Source organism: Mesoplodon densirostris, chromosome 9 (assembly GCF_025265405.1).
Source record: "Mesoplodon densirostris isolate mMesDen1 chromosome 9, mMesDen1 primary haplotype, whole genome shotgun sequence".
In the NCBI taxonomy this organism is placed as follows: domain Eukaryota; kingdom Metazoa; phylum Chordata; class Mammalia; order Artiodactyla; family Ziphiidae; genus Mesoplodon; species Mesoplodon densirostris.
This window is the reverse complement of record NC_082669.1, coordinates 86,200,013-86,222,862: the sequence shown is the minus strand read 5'-3', so window position 1 is coordinate 86,222,862 and position 22,850 is coordinate 86,200,013. Positions and strand designations below refer to the sequence as shown.

The 22,850-nt window shown below is 35.7% G+C and overlaps 1 protein-coding gene across 1 annotated transcript in view; it reads left to right on the top strand.

The window, feature by feature from the left end:
- SLC13A1 (solute carrier family 13 member 1) overlaps window positions 1-18,063 on the top strand; it is a 76,791-nt gene extending 58,728 nt beyond the window's left edge. Inside the window, exons 9-15 of the mRNA XM_060108343.1 lie at window positions 3,349-3,447; window positions 3,844-3,945; window positions 7,083-7,189; window positions 9,259-9,368; window positions 14,402-14,563; window positions 16,058-16,195; window positions 17,926-18,063. Coding sequence (XP_059964326.1) covers window positions 3,349-3,447; window positions 3,844-3,945; window positions 7,083-7,189; window positions 9,259-9,368; window positions 14,402-14,563; window positions 16,058-16,195; window positions 17,926-18,063 — 856 coding nt within the window. The remainder of the gene's footprint in view (window positions 1-3,348; window positions 3,448-3,843; window positions 3,946-7,082; window positions 7,190-9,258; window positions 9,369-14,401; window positions 14,564-16,057; window positions 16,196-17,925) is intronic.
- The last annotated feature ends 4,787 nt before the right edge of the window (window positions 18,064-22,850 follow it).

Sequence of the window (22,850 nt, the reverse complement as noted above, 5' to 3'; positions counted from 1 at the left end):
TGAGTATTCTTTTTCCTAAAAAAAAAAACCCAAAAAATTCAACTTCATTTTCATAGGGTTTTATTTAAATAATTTCAAGGACCTATGAATGAAAAAACGTGTTATCCACCAAGCAGGGGAGACTGACGTCAGCTTTTTGTACTTCCCTTTGAACAGCAAAATACTGCAATCAGGTCGTATTCCATGCCTGTGCCCAAATTTTCCAAGCTTAGTCATGTAAGCACTGATATTCTTCTCTTTCCGTTCCTCTTCCTGGTTTTTCTCCAGAACTGCCACAATTTTGTTAGTAGTGGGGAGATGGTACTGATGATTTTTTGAAAAATCTATTTGTCCAGATTGTGGGAGCAGTGTGAGGTCGTCCTCCTGCTGAAGCAAATGTGTGGAATGTCACCGCCTTCAGCAGGTGGGCATTAGTGGGGAGAGGCTAGCTGCATACTAAATGCCCTTTCCTGGAAATCCAAGCCTTTGGGGGTCGATTCAGTCATACAGGTAGCAAAGCAGAATGCAGGGGACAGGAATCCCAAACCAACAGAGAAAGCATCCGGTCTCAGACCCACAGCTGTTTCGTTCTTTTTTTGCTGCATATAATGACTTTATAAAATATGTATGCAACCCCTGTCATTATTCTGAAGTCGCCCACCACTTAAAAAGGAGAAATCAAGAAGATAAAGGGCAGATGTACTGAAATGTGTTTCTCTATGAGGAAAAACATCCTGTGAAGTGCATATATTAGGCCAAGTCCATAAGTCATGATCAGTAGCATGTTGAAACCGTCCCCTTGTGGTCCACTGTTGGTTAGACATGGCACAGTTTCAAGCTCCAGCTAATTCTTCAGTGTCCTTTTCAGTCTGCCAGGGTGTACACCTCCAGAAGTTTTAGATTGACAAACAGAAATTATCAGCCCCTCCCCTGGCAGGCCACCATACATTCTGATTAGCGTGTTGGCTGTTAACACAGTTAACTCACCCATCATAAATGACCCCAACCTACTCGGGAAGTGAAGCTCATCTATCAGTGCCACATAAGTTATTTAGAAGGAGAGGTAGATGCATTGTCATATGCTTCATCAGTTCCTTTGTGAAGGCATTAACCTTCATTTGTAGCAAAGCCAGTATGGCTTTTGACTTAACTATTGATTATCCCCAACCAAAGTGACAAAATACATATGCAGTCTACTGGGTAGAAAACAGTTTCTAAGGAGACTCATCTTTTTCTTTAACTCTACTTTTTAATTCTACAGATGGTTCTCAAGGCAGTCCATGGATCAGTTTCTTTTTTAATGGTAGGATTTATATTGTGACAAAGGGAAAAACTTCAAGACTGGCACTAGTCATAATTGAATTGAGGCTATAAAAATTAAGTATTACCTCATTGATCTTAAACACAACAACCAATCATGTTCCCTGGGGGTTGTGTGTGCATGAGGGTGATTATGAATATGTAGGATGGATGACTTACGAATTGAGGAAACTCTGATCTTTCACAGGGAGTAATAGTCCAAACAAATCTGAGTAGCAGAGTTACAGAAGAATAAATAAATGAAATGTGTCTTCGTGTGATAGCTGCCCTCCCCAAAATATCAATGTTTACGCCAGCAATTTTACAGAAGAAAATGTCCCTGATTTCTTTTTTAAAAAAACTGCTTTATTGAGGTATGATTGACATACAAAGAGCTGTAGATATTAAATGTACACAAAACTTACTGTGTTTGGAGATAAACATACACCCATGAAACCATCATCAATATCAATGCCATAAACTTATCCATCACTTCCAAAAGTTTCCTCCTACCTCCTTTGCTTTTTTGGGTTTTTTTTTCATTTTTCCTTTTGTAGTAAAAGCCCTTCATATAAGATCTACCCTCTTAGCAAATTTTTAAGTATATAATATCAGCATTGTTCTTCATAGGCTTTATTTTGTACAGAGATCTCCAGAACTTACTTATTTTGCATAACTGAAACTTTGTACCCTTTGGCCAACACCTCGCCCTTTTCCCCTTACCCCAGCCCCTGGCAATCACCATTTTACTCTCTACTTCTATGTGTTTAACTGTTTTAGATTCCACATATAAGTGAGATCATGCAGTATTTGTTTTTGTGTGTCTGACTTATTTCATTCAGCATCATGTCTTCCAGGTCCATCCATATTGTAGCATGTATCAGTGCTTTATTCCTTTTTATCAGTAAATAATATTCCATTGTATGTATATACCACCACTTTTTCTTTATCCGTTTGTCCATCCATGGACATTTGAGTTGTTTCCATATTTTGGCTGTTGTGAATAATGCTGCAATGGATATCTGAATGCAGATATCTCTTCAAGAACTAGATGTCAATGTCTTTAGATATATACCCGGAAGTCCTTTCTATACCAACATATAATCTAACTGAGCTACTCATACACATTCCAAGAGATAATCCATAAGAATCTGGCCATTTTCCCATTTGTTTCTTCCTCTGGAGGGATTTTTTTTTTTTAAATCAAGGTTTAGAGCAGCACTTCACAAAAAACTGTTCAAGGTTTTGAAGACCCTGGACTTCAGGATAGGAAAATTAGTCACAGGAGAAAGGGGTCACTAAAACAAGCAACTAAAAGAAATAGAGACTGACAGTTACTATTAGAAGTAAATTGGAAAATTAGCTGGTTGATGCTATTAGGACATAAGGAGTAAAGAAACTCAAAAAAAAAAAACCTAATAGAATTGGTTTTAGTTCTGAGAATAGACCTAGTTTGAACTCTGTTCACCTTCGGTGTATGTGACTTCTGTGCCCTAGTGTATAACTGGAGTTTAGCATATTTTGTGAAAATTGATGGATCTAGCAACCAACTATCTCATAAATTTGACGGAGGTACTGAGTGAATGAATCAAGTATTTACCGTGTATGTCAGTGTATAGAGATACTGGACCAAAAAAAAATCCATGATACTGCCCCTGCCTGCTAATAATTTGTTTCCCCACTGGTGAGATAAAACTTATACATGTGTGAAAATTAACAATAAAGATACTTAAGAAATATATTAAAATATATAATAATCAGGTATATAATGAAGTATTAAATTAGAGATGAGTGGTACATGGCAAAATTCCAGTGGTGCAAAAGGACTTGGAAGAGATCAGTGGATGATGTCATGGAAGATACGGAATGAAAGTTAAGCATTGAAAATTAAGCAAACCAGGGAAAAACAGAAAAAAGGGGAGAAGAAATTCAAAGAAGGAGATAGGGGTATAGGCAAAAAGCACAGCTTTTTGTTATTAGCGGGGAGATTTGTATTTTCTGACGCTTTGACACAAGTATCTTCTATAAAGGGAGAATTCTTTGCTTAACAGGCTTAATTATTCTTTTCAGCTTTAAGGAGATGGCACAGTGTGGCAAAAGCGCAACAGCCAAACAAAAAGCTTGTAATGAGGTTATTAAACAAGAATACCAAAAACTTGGACCAATAAGGTAAGTTACATACACACACACACACACACAAGCAAGCAAACACAGAGAGATGCTGCTTATACTGCAAGTATTTGTTTAAAGGCAAATATGTGCACAATTAGTGTATTTATTACACTTGATAAGGGCCCTGAATGTTCTAACCTTTGTGAATATAACTCAACATGATAAAATATATACCTTGTCTAACTAAAACTTACCAGGTGGAAGGACAAGAAGCTGAAAGGCCCACAGAGGAGTAAAGCCCCTTTCTAACTGCAGATTCTCTTAAATACTTGATACATCAGGTTTTTACAGTGCTTAGTGTTCTGCTAAGACTACTTCTGACAATAGTTCAGGGAGTTTCTACAAATGTCCTGACTGAGAAAAATAAATGAAAGGATTGGAATTTTCCCACAGGTATCAAGAAATTGTGACCTTAGTCCTCTTCATTGTAATGGCCCTGCTATGGTTCACCCGAGATCCTGGGTTTGTGTCTGGTTGGTCCGTGCTTTTTTCAGAGTAAGCATTACATGTTATGTTTGTCAGCCCTTCCTGTTTTATACTCAGCTTTTCTCCTAAGTGGTTCCTATAACTCTGAAAAACTGTATAAGATATTTTTAATTCTTATCTTTTCAGGAAAAAAAAAAAGATAAGGAGTGAATTCTAGGGTAAGGCAGCAAACAAGGTAACCAAACTACCCTGTAACTAAAGATAAGTCTCCTTCAGACAAGGCTATTTTCATCTTTACAAAATTAGAAATATGATTTGCAGGAAAGCCATGTTTTAAAATGGTCAGGAGTATAGACCTTGGAGCCACATTGCTTGGGTTCCATTCCTGGCTCTTCCACTTACTTTGGGCAAGTCACTTACCTCTCAGTTTCTCCATCTGTAAAATGGCGCTAATTAGAATAGTGCTGCGCTTCTCCCCACAGGAAGTGCAATATAAATGTTTATTATGTGAACTCAATGCCACTCAATGCTTCTTAGTAACCTGATATGAATTCATATTCTGTGATTTTTGCTGGCTTAATTTTTTTAATTCTATGGAGGGTTATTTATTTGGTTCATATTTTGTCTTTTCCTCTATTGATGTCCATTTTTGTATTAGTTCGCTATACATCCATCCCTGCCCCTATTTTATAAATAAGGAATTCCTGAGTAAGCAATAAGACTGAGTTTACAAACTGATGTTAAAAGCTGGGTCAGAGTTAATTTTATCTCTCAGTGTCTAATATCCCAGCAGACATTGCTGAGTCATGTGAAGTGAGGGGGAAGATTGTAGCATAATTTTCTAAATTAAAGACCATCCTACATGTCAATATAAATACTCTGGTTTTGAGATTCACATTCCCAAATCTGTCTTTCACTGAAGTCCTCTGGATCCTAAATTCAGCAGATCTCTGATTTGAACTTCCTGTCTCACATCCCCCAGCAAAAATCCATGTAGTGGGGGTAGAAACCAAAAACATTTGAGTCAGATCTATTCTGCCCACATGGAATGAAGAAATTCTTGCATCAGAGCCTTCTGCTTATGTAGGCATTGCCAACACTTTTTTAAAGCTGCCAAGTCGGCGTCCCAATTCCTAGTGAGCACACAAGTGCAGCAATGCAGTGTGGTACATGTTTCAAAGGATCAGCTGCAGCTTTATAAACTTTTTATTTCCATTAGGACAAAAACGTTTCATCTCAAGAAGTCAAAACAAAAGGCAGTATCCAATCATTCAAAGCAAGCTATTCAAAGCAAACTATTATTTAATAGTTTGATTCGAACTTCATAGTTTTGGAATAGGACCTAGACCAACAGAAAAAATAATTCTTCCTCCTTTTAAAAATCCCACTCCTATCATTCTAGAGAGGGAGAGTCTTCTCTAAACACCAGTATGTAAAAACCAAATGAAATCAGACAATGGGTAAGAAAAACCAGGCAGAAATCCCAATAGGAAATTCAATATAATCAGATTTCTACTCCTTATGGGAGGAAAATGTAATTCAGATGGTTTTTTTTTTTTGGTAGCAGGAAAACAAGGCATACTTGCTTTGGGGAGGTGCTCATGATATCTAGAATTCTGAGAGAAAACAATAAGAAAAGAAACAAAGCTTTGAAAGAGGAAGGGATTTGAAGATATATATCTAACTGGCAATTAGATGTATAAATTGCCAAGGCAAATAAAATTTGCATAAGGTTAATATTTTAAAATATATTTAAAATATTTTAATATTTTGTAATACTGAGACAACCTTAGTTTATAATAAACCAAAATAAAATAAGCTAATAATAAATAAAATGATAGTAGTTTAAAAAGTCTTTTAAAAAGCAGTTATTTCTGTATTTATGGCTTGATTTTATTTAAAGTATATATTCTGTAGAATACATTTGTAATGTAGAGGTTTTAGGCATTTAGTTTCTAAAGATAGAATGATAAATCTAGATTTATAGCTACCACCTCATGTTTTCATTCCATCTGTTTGAACCTGGAAGGAATTCAATTATGTCTTTTCACATAAAGCAAAATCAGATTACATGATGCCTGACCTAATTTGGCAAAAATTCAACCAAAATTATAACTGAAATAAGAGAAATAAGGAACAATAAAATAATAAATATGGGTTAAGTTTGTTGAATAAATTACACCAAGGCAGCTTTTTACTCCACAATGAAATAAAGAAAATCTGTATTGGGGGAAAACAGACTGCTTTATAAAATTGTCAGATTGAATAAAATAATGCATTTCCTTGATTATGTAAATTGTTCAAATAAATTACAGGAATAAAGAGCCTCTATACTATGTATGCATTGCTGATTTACAAGGTAGCAAAATAATTTTTAGGGTGTACATACTTCTTTTCAGACTACGAAGATTCACTAGTTAATATGCTAACTTTTAAACTGACTTCCAATTATTTATGCCTGTTTCATTCATATCTGGTCTCCAGGTACTTCTTAACTGTTGGGGCTTCTGGGAACCTGTTTTACTTGCTGGAATGGCCTGGTGGTTCTAAGACCCCATATGTTCCTGAATAACTCTTAATTTGTTCAGTGATCATTTATGAATACCTCAAAGCCATTCTAATAATTAATATCCTTGATTGAGTTTCACAGGGTGCAAAGCATTAAATGGGTGATTTCATTTGTATGATATGGCCAGGGCCTATAAACACAGAAGCAGATGTTATATCTTAGAAAAACAGATCAATTCCTTTTCACAATTTACAGAAGAGTTTTAAAGGACACTTAAAACATCCATGCTGTGCCACAATTCAATAGTAGCCTTTTATAAATCAGTTATACAGGATTTGGCCTATTGTTTCAACCTCAATGCTTTGCCAATAAAATTAAAGAAATAATTCAAAGAAGTTATTTAACAGATCTGTCAGCTTTACCTAAAAGTGAACTCTTGGCCTAGTATATCAACATATGTATACATGGTTTTGAAAATAAGGAGATATATATGAAAACAATGGGAATGTGATCTGAGATTTTCAGTCCCACTAAGTTACATATTTAGTTGGGAATTATAGATTTTAGAGCAGATTATCCAGAATAAATTACCAATACCACCACTTCTACTTGTATGCTATCAGTGTAATCAGTTGGTGCTTAGTTCATACAAATTCTTGATGGCATTTTTTAATGCACACACATGTCTTTTTTTCAGGTACCCCGGTTTTGCTACAGATTCAACTGTTGCCTTACTTGTAGGACTCCTGTTCTTTCTTATCCCAGCTAAGAGATTGACCAAAACTATACCTACAGGAGAAACTGGTTGAGTATTATTTATAATTCTGAATGAATTTGACAGAAGAGCAAAAATATAAAATTCCCTTGGTTTCAGTTAACACGTACAACAGAAGGAATGGACATGGACACAGCCCCTGGCTTACATCTCCTGTTTATACACTGCAACCCCTATTCAGACAGCACACATCCTCTCCTTATACGAAGGATTATCTTACTTTGCAGAAGCTAGATTTCCTTATGCACCATGGTTATTTAGGATTCTGCTATGGGTGATACTATTTGGTCTGCCATGTACCCACTTCCCTGGTCATATCGGAATTAATCTTACTACTGGCAAACATAGGAAAAAGAACTTGGAAGTCATACTTCAAGATGAGTCCTTGGTAATAAATACTGAGGATCTAAGAAGGTGAGAAGTTTCAAGGGAAAGAGTATTTACAGCCTCATAAGTAGCCTTGGAGAAAATGCAAATCAACCCCACACTTAGCCATAACGTAGTGTCAGAGTTGAAAGAAGCCACATTCAGTGGGAGCATTCATTGTCTTTATAACACATAGACAAGAAAGTGTGTGTGTTTATGTGCGTATACCCATCCTGTCCCCAACACACACACACTTCTTAAACATAGGATCCATCCATGCCTGTGCTTTACACTAGCACAGCATATTTTGGGTAGTCAGATTCGTATGTTGTCAATATGGGAAAATGGTTTAAAATTGTTTGGAAATGGCCTAGCAGAGTTGTAGGTTTTTGTTGGTTTTTCATTCATCCTTTATTTATTTTTATTTTATTTTATTTTTTATTTATCTGCTGGGATGGAACTGGGAGTCATGCAGTTGGGTTGGCCCACCTGCCTCCTTGAGTCAGAATAGATAAATGACTAAATGGGTCATATTTCCAGGACATGATATATGTAAACAGTATAGTGTAGAAATACATGCCTTTTGTTCTTCACTTGAGACTAGAATATCTCAAATGTGTTATAAGGAGGTGTTGTAATATACAGCAATGATTCCTGTGAGACCCTGAGGACTCTGACCATTGCAGTCAAAGCCCTAAGGCCTTGCAGTGGCAAGTGCTCTGCTTGGCTTAACTCCTCTGCTTCCCGCATCTGAGTCCCCTTCTCAGAAAGAGCCTCGCCCTACCCACCGTCCTCTCCCTTCTCATTCTTCAGCTCCTCTTCTCCCTGATAAACTCATTCACACTAGGTTTTTAAATGCCAAATAAGATATAAAATATTCAGTTTTAGATGAGAGGGACATTCAGAGATGTTTACATTTTGACAGGATATATGGCTTTAATTCAAGCAGGAAATAGCAAAACTTCCATCAACAGTGAGGGTAGGTTTGGTTTAGGTTTGGGATAAGGAGACAGGAAGGGGACTTATTAGTAACCTTAAAACCTCACCATGTAAAAGCTTGACTGTTACACACAAATGTTACATGGGCATAATGTGTTTGTGGATGATGTTATTTCTAAGCAAATCAGTGGAGCTATCAGGACCCAAATAACAAGAGAAATCCTTATGATTATTGCTTTATGAGCATTTTAAGGGTCTCATGAATAATACATAAATTCTAAAATCTGAACTTTGAATTATTTTAAACAGAAATTCTGGTGAATCTATCATGACCATCCTCATGATTTGAAAAAACAATAAAAGATTCAAATAGATATGAGTGAATAATAATTATAATGTTCCACTGATGCTGTTGAACCAATGGTGTATTACAGACATTTCACATAGCAAAGGACAGTATAGCCCAATGCACTTGTGACTTATAGTAGGCAAAGATGTTAGTGGAATGAATGAATAAATGAATGAATGAATAGTATTATATATAACAGTGTTATTTATCTAAATTTATTCTATAATAAAATAGAAAGGATTTTTACAAGTTATGGATTTTTTTTAATAGTATAATGTTCTACCTAGGCCAGGTGGAAATTACCCAAAGTCCAGATCAAGTTTCCTGTCTAAGAACAATACAAGAATATTAAAAACTTCTTGTGAGATGGCTATTTAGGATAATAAGCAATGTCATATTGTCATATTTTAAGCAATGTGTAACTGTAGGACTTTTGTTTTTCAGTTGCTTTTGATTACTCTCCACTGATTACTTGGAAAGAATTCCAGTCATTCATGCCCTGGGATATAGCCATTCTTGTTGGTGGAGGGTTTGCCTTGGCAGATGGCTGTGAGGTAATACTCTGTGTCTAAGATAGTTAGCAATTAACTAGACTGTTCGAAAGAAGAATGCAAAGACAGTCAAGCTTTTGGAATGCTCGACTTCATCCTTTCATTGTAATGATGCAGATTTCAGTAGCCATGCAGTAACTGTACCACACAGATGAGGTAAGTTCAGAGTTCAAGAATTTTTATAAGCAGAAAACATCATTGTTTATGATGTCCCAGCATATCAAAAGAAAAAAAGAAAATTAGAATTCGTAATCCATGAAATAATATTAGAAGACCAGCTTAGTAAGAAAAATATCTTATATAAAAATCATATATACATATTTTTTTTTGTTTATACCTTCACCTTATTTCATGATGAATTTAAGTAGCTCTCAGATGTCTCTGCAGTATATCATGGTCCTAATGTTGCCAAAGAAGAATGAGAAACAATCGTACTTTATTACATTATTTATTACATATTAAATACATTAAAGGTACTTAATACATGCTTATTCAATGAAGTCCAGAAAGAATTTCACATAGCCATGTTTAATATTGTATTATGTCTAATTGTAGGAAGAAACAAAACCACCATGAGAAATAAAGTTGGCTATTTCTTTGGCCTGTCATCTACGCAGTTGATATAAAGTAGAAGTCTGGGGAAGCCTTTGTCCCTTGAAATTGCCCTGGTCGTTATAGGGTTGCTAGAAGAAAAGTATCTTCTCCAAAAATTCCATGAAAATCCTCTCCTCTTTAACTAATTATTTGGGACTTAGTAGCCTTCTGTGAAACACTCAAAACTCATGGACATTCCATTTCCTCATTCAGTCATCAAAGTAAAAACGATGGTGAGAGAGATATAATGTCAAGCCCTTCAGTTTCTGAAAAGTTATATTTTTATACTTTTCAAGACAAATAACTATCTGTTCTGTTCTATTCTTGACAAGCTAAGGGAAGACTGGTTTTTACTTCTGACTTTATTGTCAGTTCTTCTGTATGATATTTGGATACTGAGTTTTCAGCAATTTAGTAATAGATGAAAGTCTTAGAAATTGTCTCAGTTCTGAGTGCCCCTTACAATGTCATTTTAGGTCTAGATTTGGCTTGCCTCATAGACTGTTCAAATATAAATGACAGAAATAGAAGACAAATACACTTTTCTACTAGCTCAGTAGTAACGAGATCAGGTTTCTCAGAATAAATAACTTCTATTCCTATGTCTGCTAATTTGAATTGTGAGGAAATCAGAATCAGCAATTCTAGCATTGACGTGAATTTGTTCATCTCTCCTTCCCAGAATATCTGTCACTCAAAGTGGTTTTAAAAGCACTGGCCAGACCCTAGAATAGCAAAATCGAAGGAAATGAAAAGGTGTGGACTTAGTCTGATGCACTAGGCTCTCTCACTGGAAGAATGAGGGAAACCATGGAGGGACTCTGCGGTGAAAATCCTAGTACAAAGAATCAGGTTTCTGTGGGATACCCCAAATCACCCTATTTCTGAGTGGTCAGCTTGAAGCCATGAGATTCAAAAATATAGCTGTGGACAACTATTCCACTAGAAACTGGTTTTACAAAGATTTGGAGACAGTTACTTTTTTAAAATTTTGTTCCAAACTGTAACTAGTTTGGCAAATGCCTCGAACTAGATAACCTTTCTAGTCGGGAACTGTGAGATTGCAGCTCCTAAAGCATTCACCTCATTGCTATTTCCTCTCTCTTAAATGCCCCTTGATTTTGGTTCAACATGACTGAACTCTCACGAACTGATAGTCACCTTCAAAATCTTATCAGTGAACAACTCCTCCTCTCCCATTTTCACACATTCCTCCAAATTTTTCTATTAAGTTAAATATGGAGGACTTAACACTTTGACTCAGGTCTCCACTAAAATGGAAATAGCACAACAAAAAAGTATCAATCTCTAAAGGCAAAGAATAAATGGCAGGAAAAATAACATACAAGAGATACTGATAAAATTTATAAGATAGAAGAAGATATATGAGGGATCAATGACTTTGTAGAGTAAAGAAGTAGAAAAAGATTCAATCTACGGCCTGCAAAAAAAAAAAAAAAAAGAGCCAAAAAGAAACAAACATGCATCCATAAGATTCTGGAAGGGTTTAGGAATTGGAAGCAGCAGATTAACTGAAAGCTAGAGGAAAAACCAGCACTAAAAATGGAAGATTGTTTAAAAAGTGTGTAAGGAGGTATGAGCCTCCAGACACTCCCTCCAGCCCTGAACAGAGAGACAACTGCCCTCTCTCCTCCCTGGTAGAAAATTTAGATTTACTCTGTAAAAAAATCGAATCATTGAGACACTGGCTTACAGTTCAGTCACCTATAGTAACGTCTTCCTCTCAACAATCTTCACTTAGACACAAAGAGCTTCCAATCGTGATTTTATCGCCTCCCTTTTAAACATAAATAGGTAGTCCAGGATCAACAGACAGTTGGGAAAGCCTCTGATACAACAACCAGTAACAAAAAATAAGCAAAAAGAGAAAGAATACCAAAAAGACAAGGAAAATGTACAAAGTAAAAGAAAACTTTCAAATTTTTTCATTGATGCCTCAAAGAGATATCAGAAACATTGAAGTCACAAAAGTAAAACAGAACGTAATTTTTTTTTTTGGAAAAATTCTGTCAACATAGGCTATTTTATTTCCACAGGGGATGCATTGGAAACTATTTTTAAAATTTAATTTAATTTTTTTATACAGAGGGTTCTTATTAGTTATCTATTTTATGCATATTGGTATATATATGTCAATCCCAATCTCCCTATTCATCCCACCACCACCACCCCCAACCAGAATGTAATTTTTTTTTTAACGGACTAGACAGAAAATAAGAAAGAGCCACTGAAAATAAGAAATAGAACAACAGGAATTTTTAAATTCAGTAGCAGGGTTAGAAATTGAAGTTTGAACTTATCTCAGAAAATAGAACAAAAAGATGAAGAGAAAATAATATTATTAAAAAACGATAAGAAAATCAGAGTATCAATCCAACAGCTATCAATAATAGCTTCAGAAAGAGAAGGGGAAAAAAAGAAGAAAGAAAATAGAAATAGAAGGCCATTTCCAAAAAATAACACAAGAAATTTCACAGAACCAAGGACTTAGAGATTCTGGACAGAGCTACTGAGAACCCAGTACCAAACCACCTCATGTAGGATTTCGATATGATCCTAGTGGCTTCCAGAGACGAGGGACAATATGTGGTGTAATCTTTTCCAGCTGTATCTAATCAGATGTAGATAAAATCCATTCTTAAAATATATTTAAAGATGAATTCGTGCCAATGTGATTTAAATGGTAAATAGTCTTTTTCCATCTAAAAAACAAAACCCAGGGAATTCCCTGGTGGTCCAGTGTTTGGGACTCTGAGCTTCCACTGCAGGGGGCATGGGTTCCATCCCTGGTCAGGAAACTAAGATCCCACATGCGTCGCAGTGTGGCCAAAAAATTAATAATAATAAAAATAAAAAAATAAAAAATAAAACCCCAAAACAAACAAAAAAGTAAGTCAGAACTGCAAATAATATACATAATATCTGGCTATCACATCTGGCGATGTTTTTGTCAACTTCTGATCTGAGGGTATACTGCTTGTAATTAGAGCATTTCTGATGCCCATCCTACTTTGTCATGAGCATACAGATTCACACATGCAGCAGCTCACTGAAATCTCACAAATGGGAGGATTTCCCCTTCCATCTGACTATTAATTTGACTGTGGCAAATTTTTCTGTATTATGTACAATGAATCCAAGATCAGAACATTATCCGGCTTCTAAAGAACCCAACTGGAAGCCACAGAAAGTGGAGCAATAATTATTTGGAGTGGTAATTTTTTCAGGTCTAGAATTCTACAAAAGCTAAATATCAAAGCAATGTGAAAAGAAAAGAAAGAGGTTTTCAGACATGCAGAGACTAAAAAAATTTACTTCCCATGCACCAATCAACAGGAAGCTACAGAAGATGTGGTCCTGTGGCCCACCAACACAAAGAAGTTAACAAGAAAGGATTCCCACATCAGAGAGAGGTGAAGGGAATCCATAGTATGCTAGTGAAGAGAAGTCTCTTTATAACAGTAAAGTAGATCTAAAGAGCAACTAGTCCCCATGGAGCAGGAGAAGGGAATACTACAAAATTGACACCTCCATTAGGGAAAATGAAAAAGGACAATTACCTGAAATTTTTATCTACCTGTGAGGAGTTTTCCATTTTTACTGGAGAGTGTACTGGAGAAGTAGTGATAGATAGTTAGAACACTAAGAAACAAAAGAATAGGGAAATTATTTCCTGGAAAAACAAACAAACAAAAAGTAAAACAAAAAAGTGAAAGCAATCACAGTACACTAAGTGGCTCAGTTGTGAATGATATCCATATAATCATAATGGCAAACTTTAAATACTGATTTAATTAAAAATGTTGACATATGAGTGTAAGGGAATGGAGGGTGGGGACAGGAAATATATGTATGGTGGAAGGTGTTAGAAAGCTGAATTCTATGTATGGTGGAAGGTGTTAGCTGAATTCTTATGCACGTATTAGGAAATCAGTAAATAATGTCTACATTTGAAAATTTAGAAATATGAAAAAGTAGAATTTTGTAAAATAGCTATCAACACATAAACATGGTTATAAATAGCTAATATGGATGAAAGTTGTTGCCTCTGGGGAACACAAATGTGGACAGTGGTAGACCAGAAAGGCTGCTCTTTTCTTAAAGCCCTATAGTACTACATGGCTTGTTATACCCACATATATTAATTAGATATAATTAAAATTTAATTGAAAAGATGTGGGAAGACAACTCAAACTTCCTAAAGTTTGGTATATTAAATGTTGGTATATTAAAATGAGAATAATTGAGAACTTTTCCATGTCAAACCCACCTAGATCTAACAAACCACAGAAAAACATGAAAGATTAAAATTATACTTTAGAAACTGAGTTCTTAGATCAAATAATGCTTTTTAATATATTTAAATGTCTGATTAAATGACTTATTAATGAATACTAAATATCGCAAATTTGTTTTTTTAGGAGTCAGGACTATCTGAATGGATAGGAAATAAATTATCTCCTCTAGGTTCATTACCAGTTTGGCTAATAATTCTGATATCTTCTTTGCTTGTCACATCTCTAACAGAGGTAGCCAGCAATCCAGCTACCATTACCCTCCTTCTTCCAATACTATCTCCATTGGTGAGTATCTCATTTATCCTATTTACACTATTCATTGAAAGAACAGTGTTCTACTTTGTGCGTTCTCATATTGCAGTGTGGAATCACTTGGGTCCTGAAATGGTCCCCCTGTAGGTAACTTATAGAGTTGTCCGTATTTGCATTCATGCTTTCTTAGGAGACCTCAACTCAGGAGAACTCTTTTCTTCCATGTTCAAGCAGCATGATCTTAAGTGAACCCTCTACCTTCTTTCTGCCCATATTTTTCATTTGCAGATAAACGGGAGGGTCAGCCCAGATCCTTTCCAGCTCTAGAAGACTTTGGGATTCAGTGCTTCCTGGCAACTTTAGTATTTAGATCTCTAACACTAATACCTCTCCCTCCAGAAGATGTCTTGAATTTTTGAGAAGTGCTTCATATAAGTGATTTGCAAGGGAATAAAAAGCTATGTTTACACTTCAGGCTTCAAGCTTAAATGTCTCAGATGCAGTTCTCTACGGCCCAGGGAAGAATTTAAAAAGATAAGTAAGAAGCAGATTTGCAAGGAGAGAGAGGGAAAGACTGTCTCTCTTCCTCTCCATCACTAGCTGGCAATTACAAGAAACAGCTTCAAATAAAATGTTTTTCTTATTGGGACAGATGAGTTTGGTGAAAGGAAAGCACTTTGGATGAAGAAGGATTGCCCTTCTGGAACTGTTCTGCTACCAGCTCAAGGGGCAGATGTTGGCATTCTTGAGCTGCTTCAAATTAGAAAAGAAATGTAGGCAGGTTATGTTGGTAAAATACAATTTTGGGTTTTTTCTGTTTTTTATTTCTCAACATGGAGCAGTTAAAAAATCATGTGATAAATTAAGAATAGTAGTAACTCTTCTGTGATGATCCCTAAGAAAATTTTAAATTACATATGTCACAGAGGTAGTAAAGTTAATGGAATGATGAGAAGCTTTGGAGCCAGAGGGACCTGAGAACTATGTAAGCTCTACTGCTTGCCACCTATGTGTTTGGATCAGTTACTTTAACGTTTATGGACCTCAGTTTCTTCATCTGCTATTTGGGACTACAGTTATGATCTTTTAAGGTCGTAGTGAAATTTAAATTATGTATATAAATATACGCATTATTATGTTATACATTATATATGTTAAATTTTACATATATCTTATATATATAACATACATATATATATATATATATATACACTTAGCACAGTACTTAGCACTAGATCAGTAATAAACAGCTGCTGTTTTAATTTTGTTTCTGGAATAAATGATACTTTATTTTCTAAATGAACTGAGCTATAATGCTTAAATGGACGCCAATCACCATATAAACAATGATAAGAGGAAGATACGTTTTCTAAAAAGTATTCTTCTAGTTATAACTGCATTTATGTATACATAATTTTATGTCTTTATATTTCAATCTGCTTCTGGGAAAGTTTATTATAATAATTTTGCTCATTTTGATGCCTATCTCAAAATTTTACTTAGACTCCTTTTTATCTTTTCCAACAGGCTGAAGCCATTCAAGTCAACCCTCTTTATATTTTGTTACCTTCTACTCTGTGTACTTCATTTGCATTCCTCCTACCAGTAGCAAATCCACCCAATGCTATTGTCTTTTCATATGGCCATCTAAAAGTCACTGACATGGTGAGTGAGCTGAAAGAATGCTATCAAGACCAATAGACATTATTTTGTGATATCTTGGGTTGTCTATCCTTTTATACGCTAGTCAACTGCTAGGAAATGCATAGCCTGAGTACTGCTTCTGAAGGTGAGCGCATGACTGGCCATAGAATTGTTTTTAAGAGTGATACTGGCCATAGAACTGTTTTTAAGAGTGACAACCAGAAGCAAACATGCCATTAATATTTACAGTCACAAATACAGAGATATTGAATGCATCAGTAATATGCTGGCAGAGGAAGAGAGCAAAGAATATGCTCAACACAAAGGCTTAAGCTTACATGTCAAGATCAGGACCCAACTTGACCTAGGCAAAAGGGTTAATGAAATTCAGCAATCAAGCACTGTGGTTTACTATCATGAATATTTACAAAACCGACATTTGCTCTGAATAAGATGTTGGGCTCAGTGCTTGACTGATGAAAAGTCATCTTTCTTGTTCTGATTCTAATAGTGGCACCTGAAATAAAACGAAATGAAATGAAATGAAATTAGCACAAGCAAGCAATAAGAGAAAATTTAAGTGACAAAACGTGCACATTTTGCCAATTACAAAAGTAGTGGCAGAGAAGGACTAGCTTGAGAATATCCTGCTCTTCTCTCAATCTTGATCACCAGCTTCCGAAACAAACCAAGCAAGACTATAACTAAAGGCAATTCAGTGAGTTTGCTGTGCAAATGCAGTTCCAAGTTAAGCCCCAGGTTCTTTTCTTCCAGACAGACTGCTGTCCCTAAACCCCTGTAATGTAAGAATTCTGGAAATGCCTCTATGCAGAAGTCGTATAATCTCCTTTGGGTAAAGAAAATGAGCATAATATACAATATAAACAGTGTGCTAGGTATGTGAATGTTAAAAAAAAAACAGGTTTCTAAAATAAATGAGAGGCTTGGATGGACAGAACAGGAGGCCTCTATAATGTTTCTTTTGCCTTGGGGCTCCATGTTTTAACACAGAGAGTGCAGAGATAAGCAAGCTTTCTCTGTAAAGAGCCAGAGAGTCAATATTTGAGACTCTGTGGGCTATATGGTCTCTGTCACAACTACTGAATCATGAAAGCAGCCAACAACAACATGTAAACAAATGGGCAGGATTGTGGTCCCGCAAAACTTTATTTACAAAAACAGTTTATGGGCAGTAGTTTGCCAACCTCTGTCTTAATAGCTAGAAAGCAATTTGAGATTGTTTAGTGCCACCAGAATAATGACGTCAGACCTAGAAAAATGGGAACTCTTAAGAATGATGAATAGAAGAGGTATTAAATCTCAATAAGAGAATCCTGAAGGCTAAACTAAAAATAATATGGAGTGAATATGAAGGATTCAGTTTTCATATAGTGACCTGAACCTTATTTTCACTGAAATACGCAACCGCAAAACTCAAATCCTGATTTGACGTGAAATGGCAGATTTTTAAAAGGATTTTTCTCTAATCAGAATGACTTCAGTATATTCCTAAGAGGAACCTCTCTGAGACTCTCAACCTAAATGGCATTTAGTTGGGAATAGATTCTTTTTTGACATGAATGGAAGGACCCCTTGTCTTATGAAACCAATCATTGATACTAATCATTTAGGATGCATGTAAATCTGACATATGCCTTCTTCAACAGTATTCCAATTCTCCCATAGGTTGTTTTGGGGTTTTTTTGTTTGTTTGTTTTTGAGACTGACATTCATGCTCTTTCGTATTCAAGGTTAAAGCTGGACTTGGCGTTAATATTGTGGGTGTTGCTGTGGTGATGCTTGGCATGTTTACCTGGATTGTACCCATGTTTGACCTCCACACTTACCCTTCCTGGGCTCCTGCAGTTAGTAATGAGACCATGCCATGACAAGCATGAATGCTGTGACTATCCTGTGGTGGGTTTTGGGAACCACTAAGAATTCACTACAAAATTTGGCTCTAGAAAACTGATGACACTTAAATTAGTCCTGGTGTAGCTGCTGTAAAACACCCCAAACCTGCTTTGAGATGCAGCCAAGACCATCTATGTGCCTTCATGAAGAAGCCTTCAGTTGAGATTTTGCTCATGGACCATATGCATCCTGCTTCATCATAAGAATAATTTATAACTTGACCTTCAAGAGATTAGGTCATTTGCTTCATCTTACACTTTGGGTTCAGTGTAACATTTCAAATGTCAATTTGTTATTTCAGAAACTTTCCATGAAGGTAGAAAATAAAATATACAAGTTAATTAGCTATTTGTATAAATCATTTCTGTAGTGTTGTCCAAGGGAATTTTCTGAAAAATCAAAGCCGGGTCATCTGGTGGTGCAAAAGAAACGTTTAATCTAAATTAAATATACATTCCCTCATTTAAAAAATATTCCAATCAGATTACTCTTGAAATATCCATATAGTATAAAAATTGAAAGTTAAAGGCTTCCCTGGTGGCTCAGTGGTTGAGAGTCCGCCTGCCAATGCAGGGGACACGGGTTCGTGCCCCGGTCCGGGAAGATCCCACATGCCGTGGAGCGGCTGGGCCCGTGAGCCATGGCGCTGAGCCTGTGCGTCCGGAGCCTGTGCTCCGCATGGGAGAGGCCACAACAGTGAGAGGCCCGCATACCGCAAAAAAAAAAAAAATTAAAAATTGAAAGTTAAGTAGTAGTTGCAAAATTATAGCTGAATCCACTAAACAACAGAAAATAGATAAGGATTAATTTCTATTTGACCCTATGGTTAAAGTATTGATAATATAATTAAGTCATACTTTTATGATCTCGGTGCACTGAGAAATGCACTTTGTAGAGCTATGGATAAGGTTTGCTATGACTTGCACTATTAGCACGGTATAGTTAGGAAAGAAAGCTAAACAGTATAAAATTATTAACACATTTGTGGATTTTTATAACAGTTTTGCTTAAATGTTTATTTTATTTCAGAACTACATAATGTCATATATAAAAACAAGAAATTCCGAAATTTAAATGAATTATCACTGTGTATGCAGATAAAGAAAAAAGTCATGTAACTCCACTGCATCAACATTGAAATGGAATACCAGAGGGAAAATAAAGAATAAAAAATGGAAAATGTTGATATATTTGCAAAAGAAGAAAATAAATTATTTATGTGCAAACCCCCCCCCAAAAAAAAGAACTGAACATGCAAACAAAAGTAGGAAGAAAATAGTCTCTTAGCATTCAGGATGTTAAACTGTAAGGTCTACTGGCATTCCAAAATTAGACTAAAGGGAAAAAATTGACAAAGACAAAAAAATGTGTACAGTTAGGAAAATATGGAGAAGTTAAAACAGAGCAATTCTCATGCTAAAAATAAAATGGAAGACAAGGTTAAAAAACACCTTTAATAGCTTTAATTTTCATAGAGCTCATCAGACCTGGTTTGTTTTTTTTGTGCAAATGGCATTATTTATAAAGTTATTCTTGAAGATTAAATGTGGTAAAGAGGGTTTTTAAAAGTTATACTTTTCTTTAAAAAATTATATATAATAGATAGCCCATGTTTATTATTTGTCTGTTTATTAATTACTCAGTGCAAAATTAACCACTTTTTCAATAAAAAATGTGTCTATTTAAGCCTGACAATATAATATTGCTGCTTTGTGTATATCATCTATGTTCACCCTATTCACTTGTTCCCTTCCCTATCATATGTTACACATTTATTTATGATCCATAGTATTTATTACATTTCTGCTGTTTTCTAGTCATTCAATTTATCAGTGCTGAATTACATTAAATGATGAATATATTTTCATTATGAAAAAATGAAAAAATTTTCAAATTATAGTAAGTTTTGCTCTCAAGAAAATAATATAAACATTTCAGCTTGAATCATTTTAACAGAATTACTTCCAACAGCTGCCAGCTGAGGGCAGGAAAAATGATACTTTGTTAAAATTTGTTTAAGTGAGCCATATGGTTCTCTTGTTACATCTTTATGTTTAGTTGATATATCAAAAATGACTTAACTCATCCATTTCACATTTGTCCCATTTACATCAAAGTTCTCAAGCTCTTTTAGTTTGAGAGGTGCATACTGTCTTTGAAAGTTTCCAAAAGATAGCCTAAACAGATGATCAGACAAATCTTAGTCTTCCCACTATAGGGTAGAGTGTTTTTGTTCTTATATTGAGCCTTACTTAGAAGTTAACTAGAAGTCTTCGTCACTTTAAATCCCTGTATCTTGCTTAGGGTTGGATCTTGTCTAGATAATCGGAGCAATTTCACTAAGTGCCTATTTACTGTCTGTTCCTCGCAAGTGCTTAGAGGGCTCCGCAGCATATGTGTATCCTTCACTCACCACAACTGCCACTGTATATGTCAGCACCTCTAGAGTTCAGATTTCCTTCCTTTCAAATGTGTGCACTGTTTTCACCCTACCTGGTCTCCAAGGCTTTGTGCTCTCCTTTTTTAGCCTGGGAGGTGGGAAGGTACACTTTTAGCCAGTATTACTAACTAAATTTATTAGCAAAATTTGATAAAACAATATTGTGACACGTTAATTGTGTCTGGACAGGTGTACTACATATTACTATATGTCAAAGTTTATTATTAGATATTTTATTATATCTTTGCCATGGCTAAATATTTGATAAGAATCTTTGTGATGACACTTATGTTCCAAAGTTTTCTTGGTTTAGTTATTGAATGATTATTATCTTTACTTGTGTGTGGATTTTTCCCAATTAAATACTTTTATTTTCAGAAGGGAGAGGATTGTACTAGCAATGAAAGAGTAAACCCAAACAAACATTCGGTTTTATTACTGTAATGTAATATAAAAATAAAAATAGTTTAAATTGTTACCCCAGGGCAGCATCAGCCATGTTATTCCCAAACGAAGTATTTTAGTCAAAATAACAATTTACTAGGTAAGTTTTGGGAATGCACTGGGCAATGTCCCCAGTGCAGAGTAAGATCAGATTAGTCCAGGAATAAATAGTAAAAACAGCACATAAATAAAGTAAAAATTAAAAGGTTTTCCAAACATGAGGACCTTCATTTGCTTAGGAACAAAAAGATGTGGGGTTTGAAAAAAGAAATAAAAGGGCTTTTCTTAATGACAGTATGGTGGTATAGCCATTGGAGGCTAGAGGTGGGGGAGATCTTCTTAAGGCCAAATAATGATAAATATTGTATAACATACATTACCATGTAGGCAAAAAAAAAAAAAAAAAAAAAAATAGAAGTCCTTAAGAAGAGAAATATATAGAAGGACCAGCAAATGTCCAGAGACTTAAGCAAGGACTGAAGATAGAAACTGCTAGTCCCTAGAGATATTGACATTTTCTTTTAATAAGTACACAGGGTACGAGGTATGGGAGACAAAGCTAGGACCCAAGCAAGTTAGGGGTTGAATGGAAAATTACATAGATTTAGGATCTCCAAGGGCTATACTCAGTGAAAATGGGAAAAAAAAAAACAAACCCACCTTGTGGAGGGAAACATCAAGGGAATTTTCATGTTTTGGCCTATGCACTTGATAGAGGGGTAAAATCTCCTTTGAAAATTCATAACCATGCAGGTTAGGGGCCTAAAGTCTCAATATCAGTGTGTGTAGGGACCTCAATCTGAAACGTAATTTTAAAACAGTCCTAGTCTGACAATATCCCCAACTACCTGGCCAAAAAAAAAAAAGGAACACTTTCTTCAAGTTGGGGCTCAAAGAATTTCTAAGATTATAATCAAAACCCATAAATTCTGCCAAGACATAAAGCATTTTGTGCAAAAGACAACATCAACAGAAGAAATAAAATCCAAAGTGCAAAGACAACAGATATTCTAATTATTAAATAAAGAATATAAAGTGAAGACTCATAATGTTAGAAAATATAAAAGAGGGTCTTGGAAATACATAATAAGTATGGCAGGCAGAATTCTAAAAATGTCTTCCTAAGACTTCTGTCTCCTAATTATTCAATCAAACACTAATCTAGATAACTATGAAGGGATTTTGCAGATGTAGTTAAGATTATTAATCCGATGACTTTAAAATAGGGAGATTATCTTGGATTATTCAGGTGGAACCAATGTGATTATATGAGCTCTTAAAAGCAGAAGAGAGGGCTTCCTTGGTGATGCAGTGGTTGAGAGTCCGCCTGCTGATGCAGGGGACACGGGCTTGTGCCCCAGTCCGGGAAGATCCCACATGCCGCAGAGTGGCTGGGCCCGTGAGCCATGGCCGCTGAGCCTGCGCGTCCGGAGCCTGTGCTCCACAACGGGAGAGGCCACAACAGTGAGAGGCCCGCATATAGAAAAAAGAAAAAAAAAAAAAAAGCAGAAGAGAAAGGCAGAAGAGCCAGGTGGGTGAGATCAGACAGAATGGTAAGTCAGAGAGTTTTGAAACATGAGAACTGGATCCCCCAGCGTTGCTGGGTTTGATGATGAAAAGGGTCACAAGCCAGTGAATGCAGGCAGCCTTTAGAAGCTGAGAATGACCCTGGTTGAAACCCAGCAAGGAAACAGAGGCCTCAGTCCTACAGCTGCATGGAACTGAATTCAGCCAACAACATGATAAACCTAGAAACAGATTGTCCTCAAGAGCCTCCAATAAGGAATGCAACCCTGCAGACACCTTGATTTTAGTCCAGTGAGACTTGTATTGGACAAATCTGCTAATCTACAGAGCTTTGAGATAATAATAAGTATT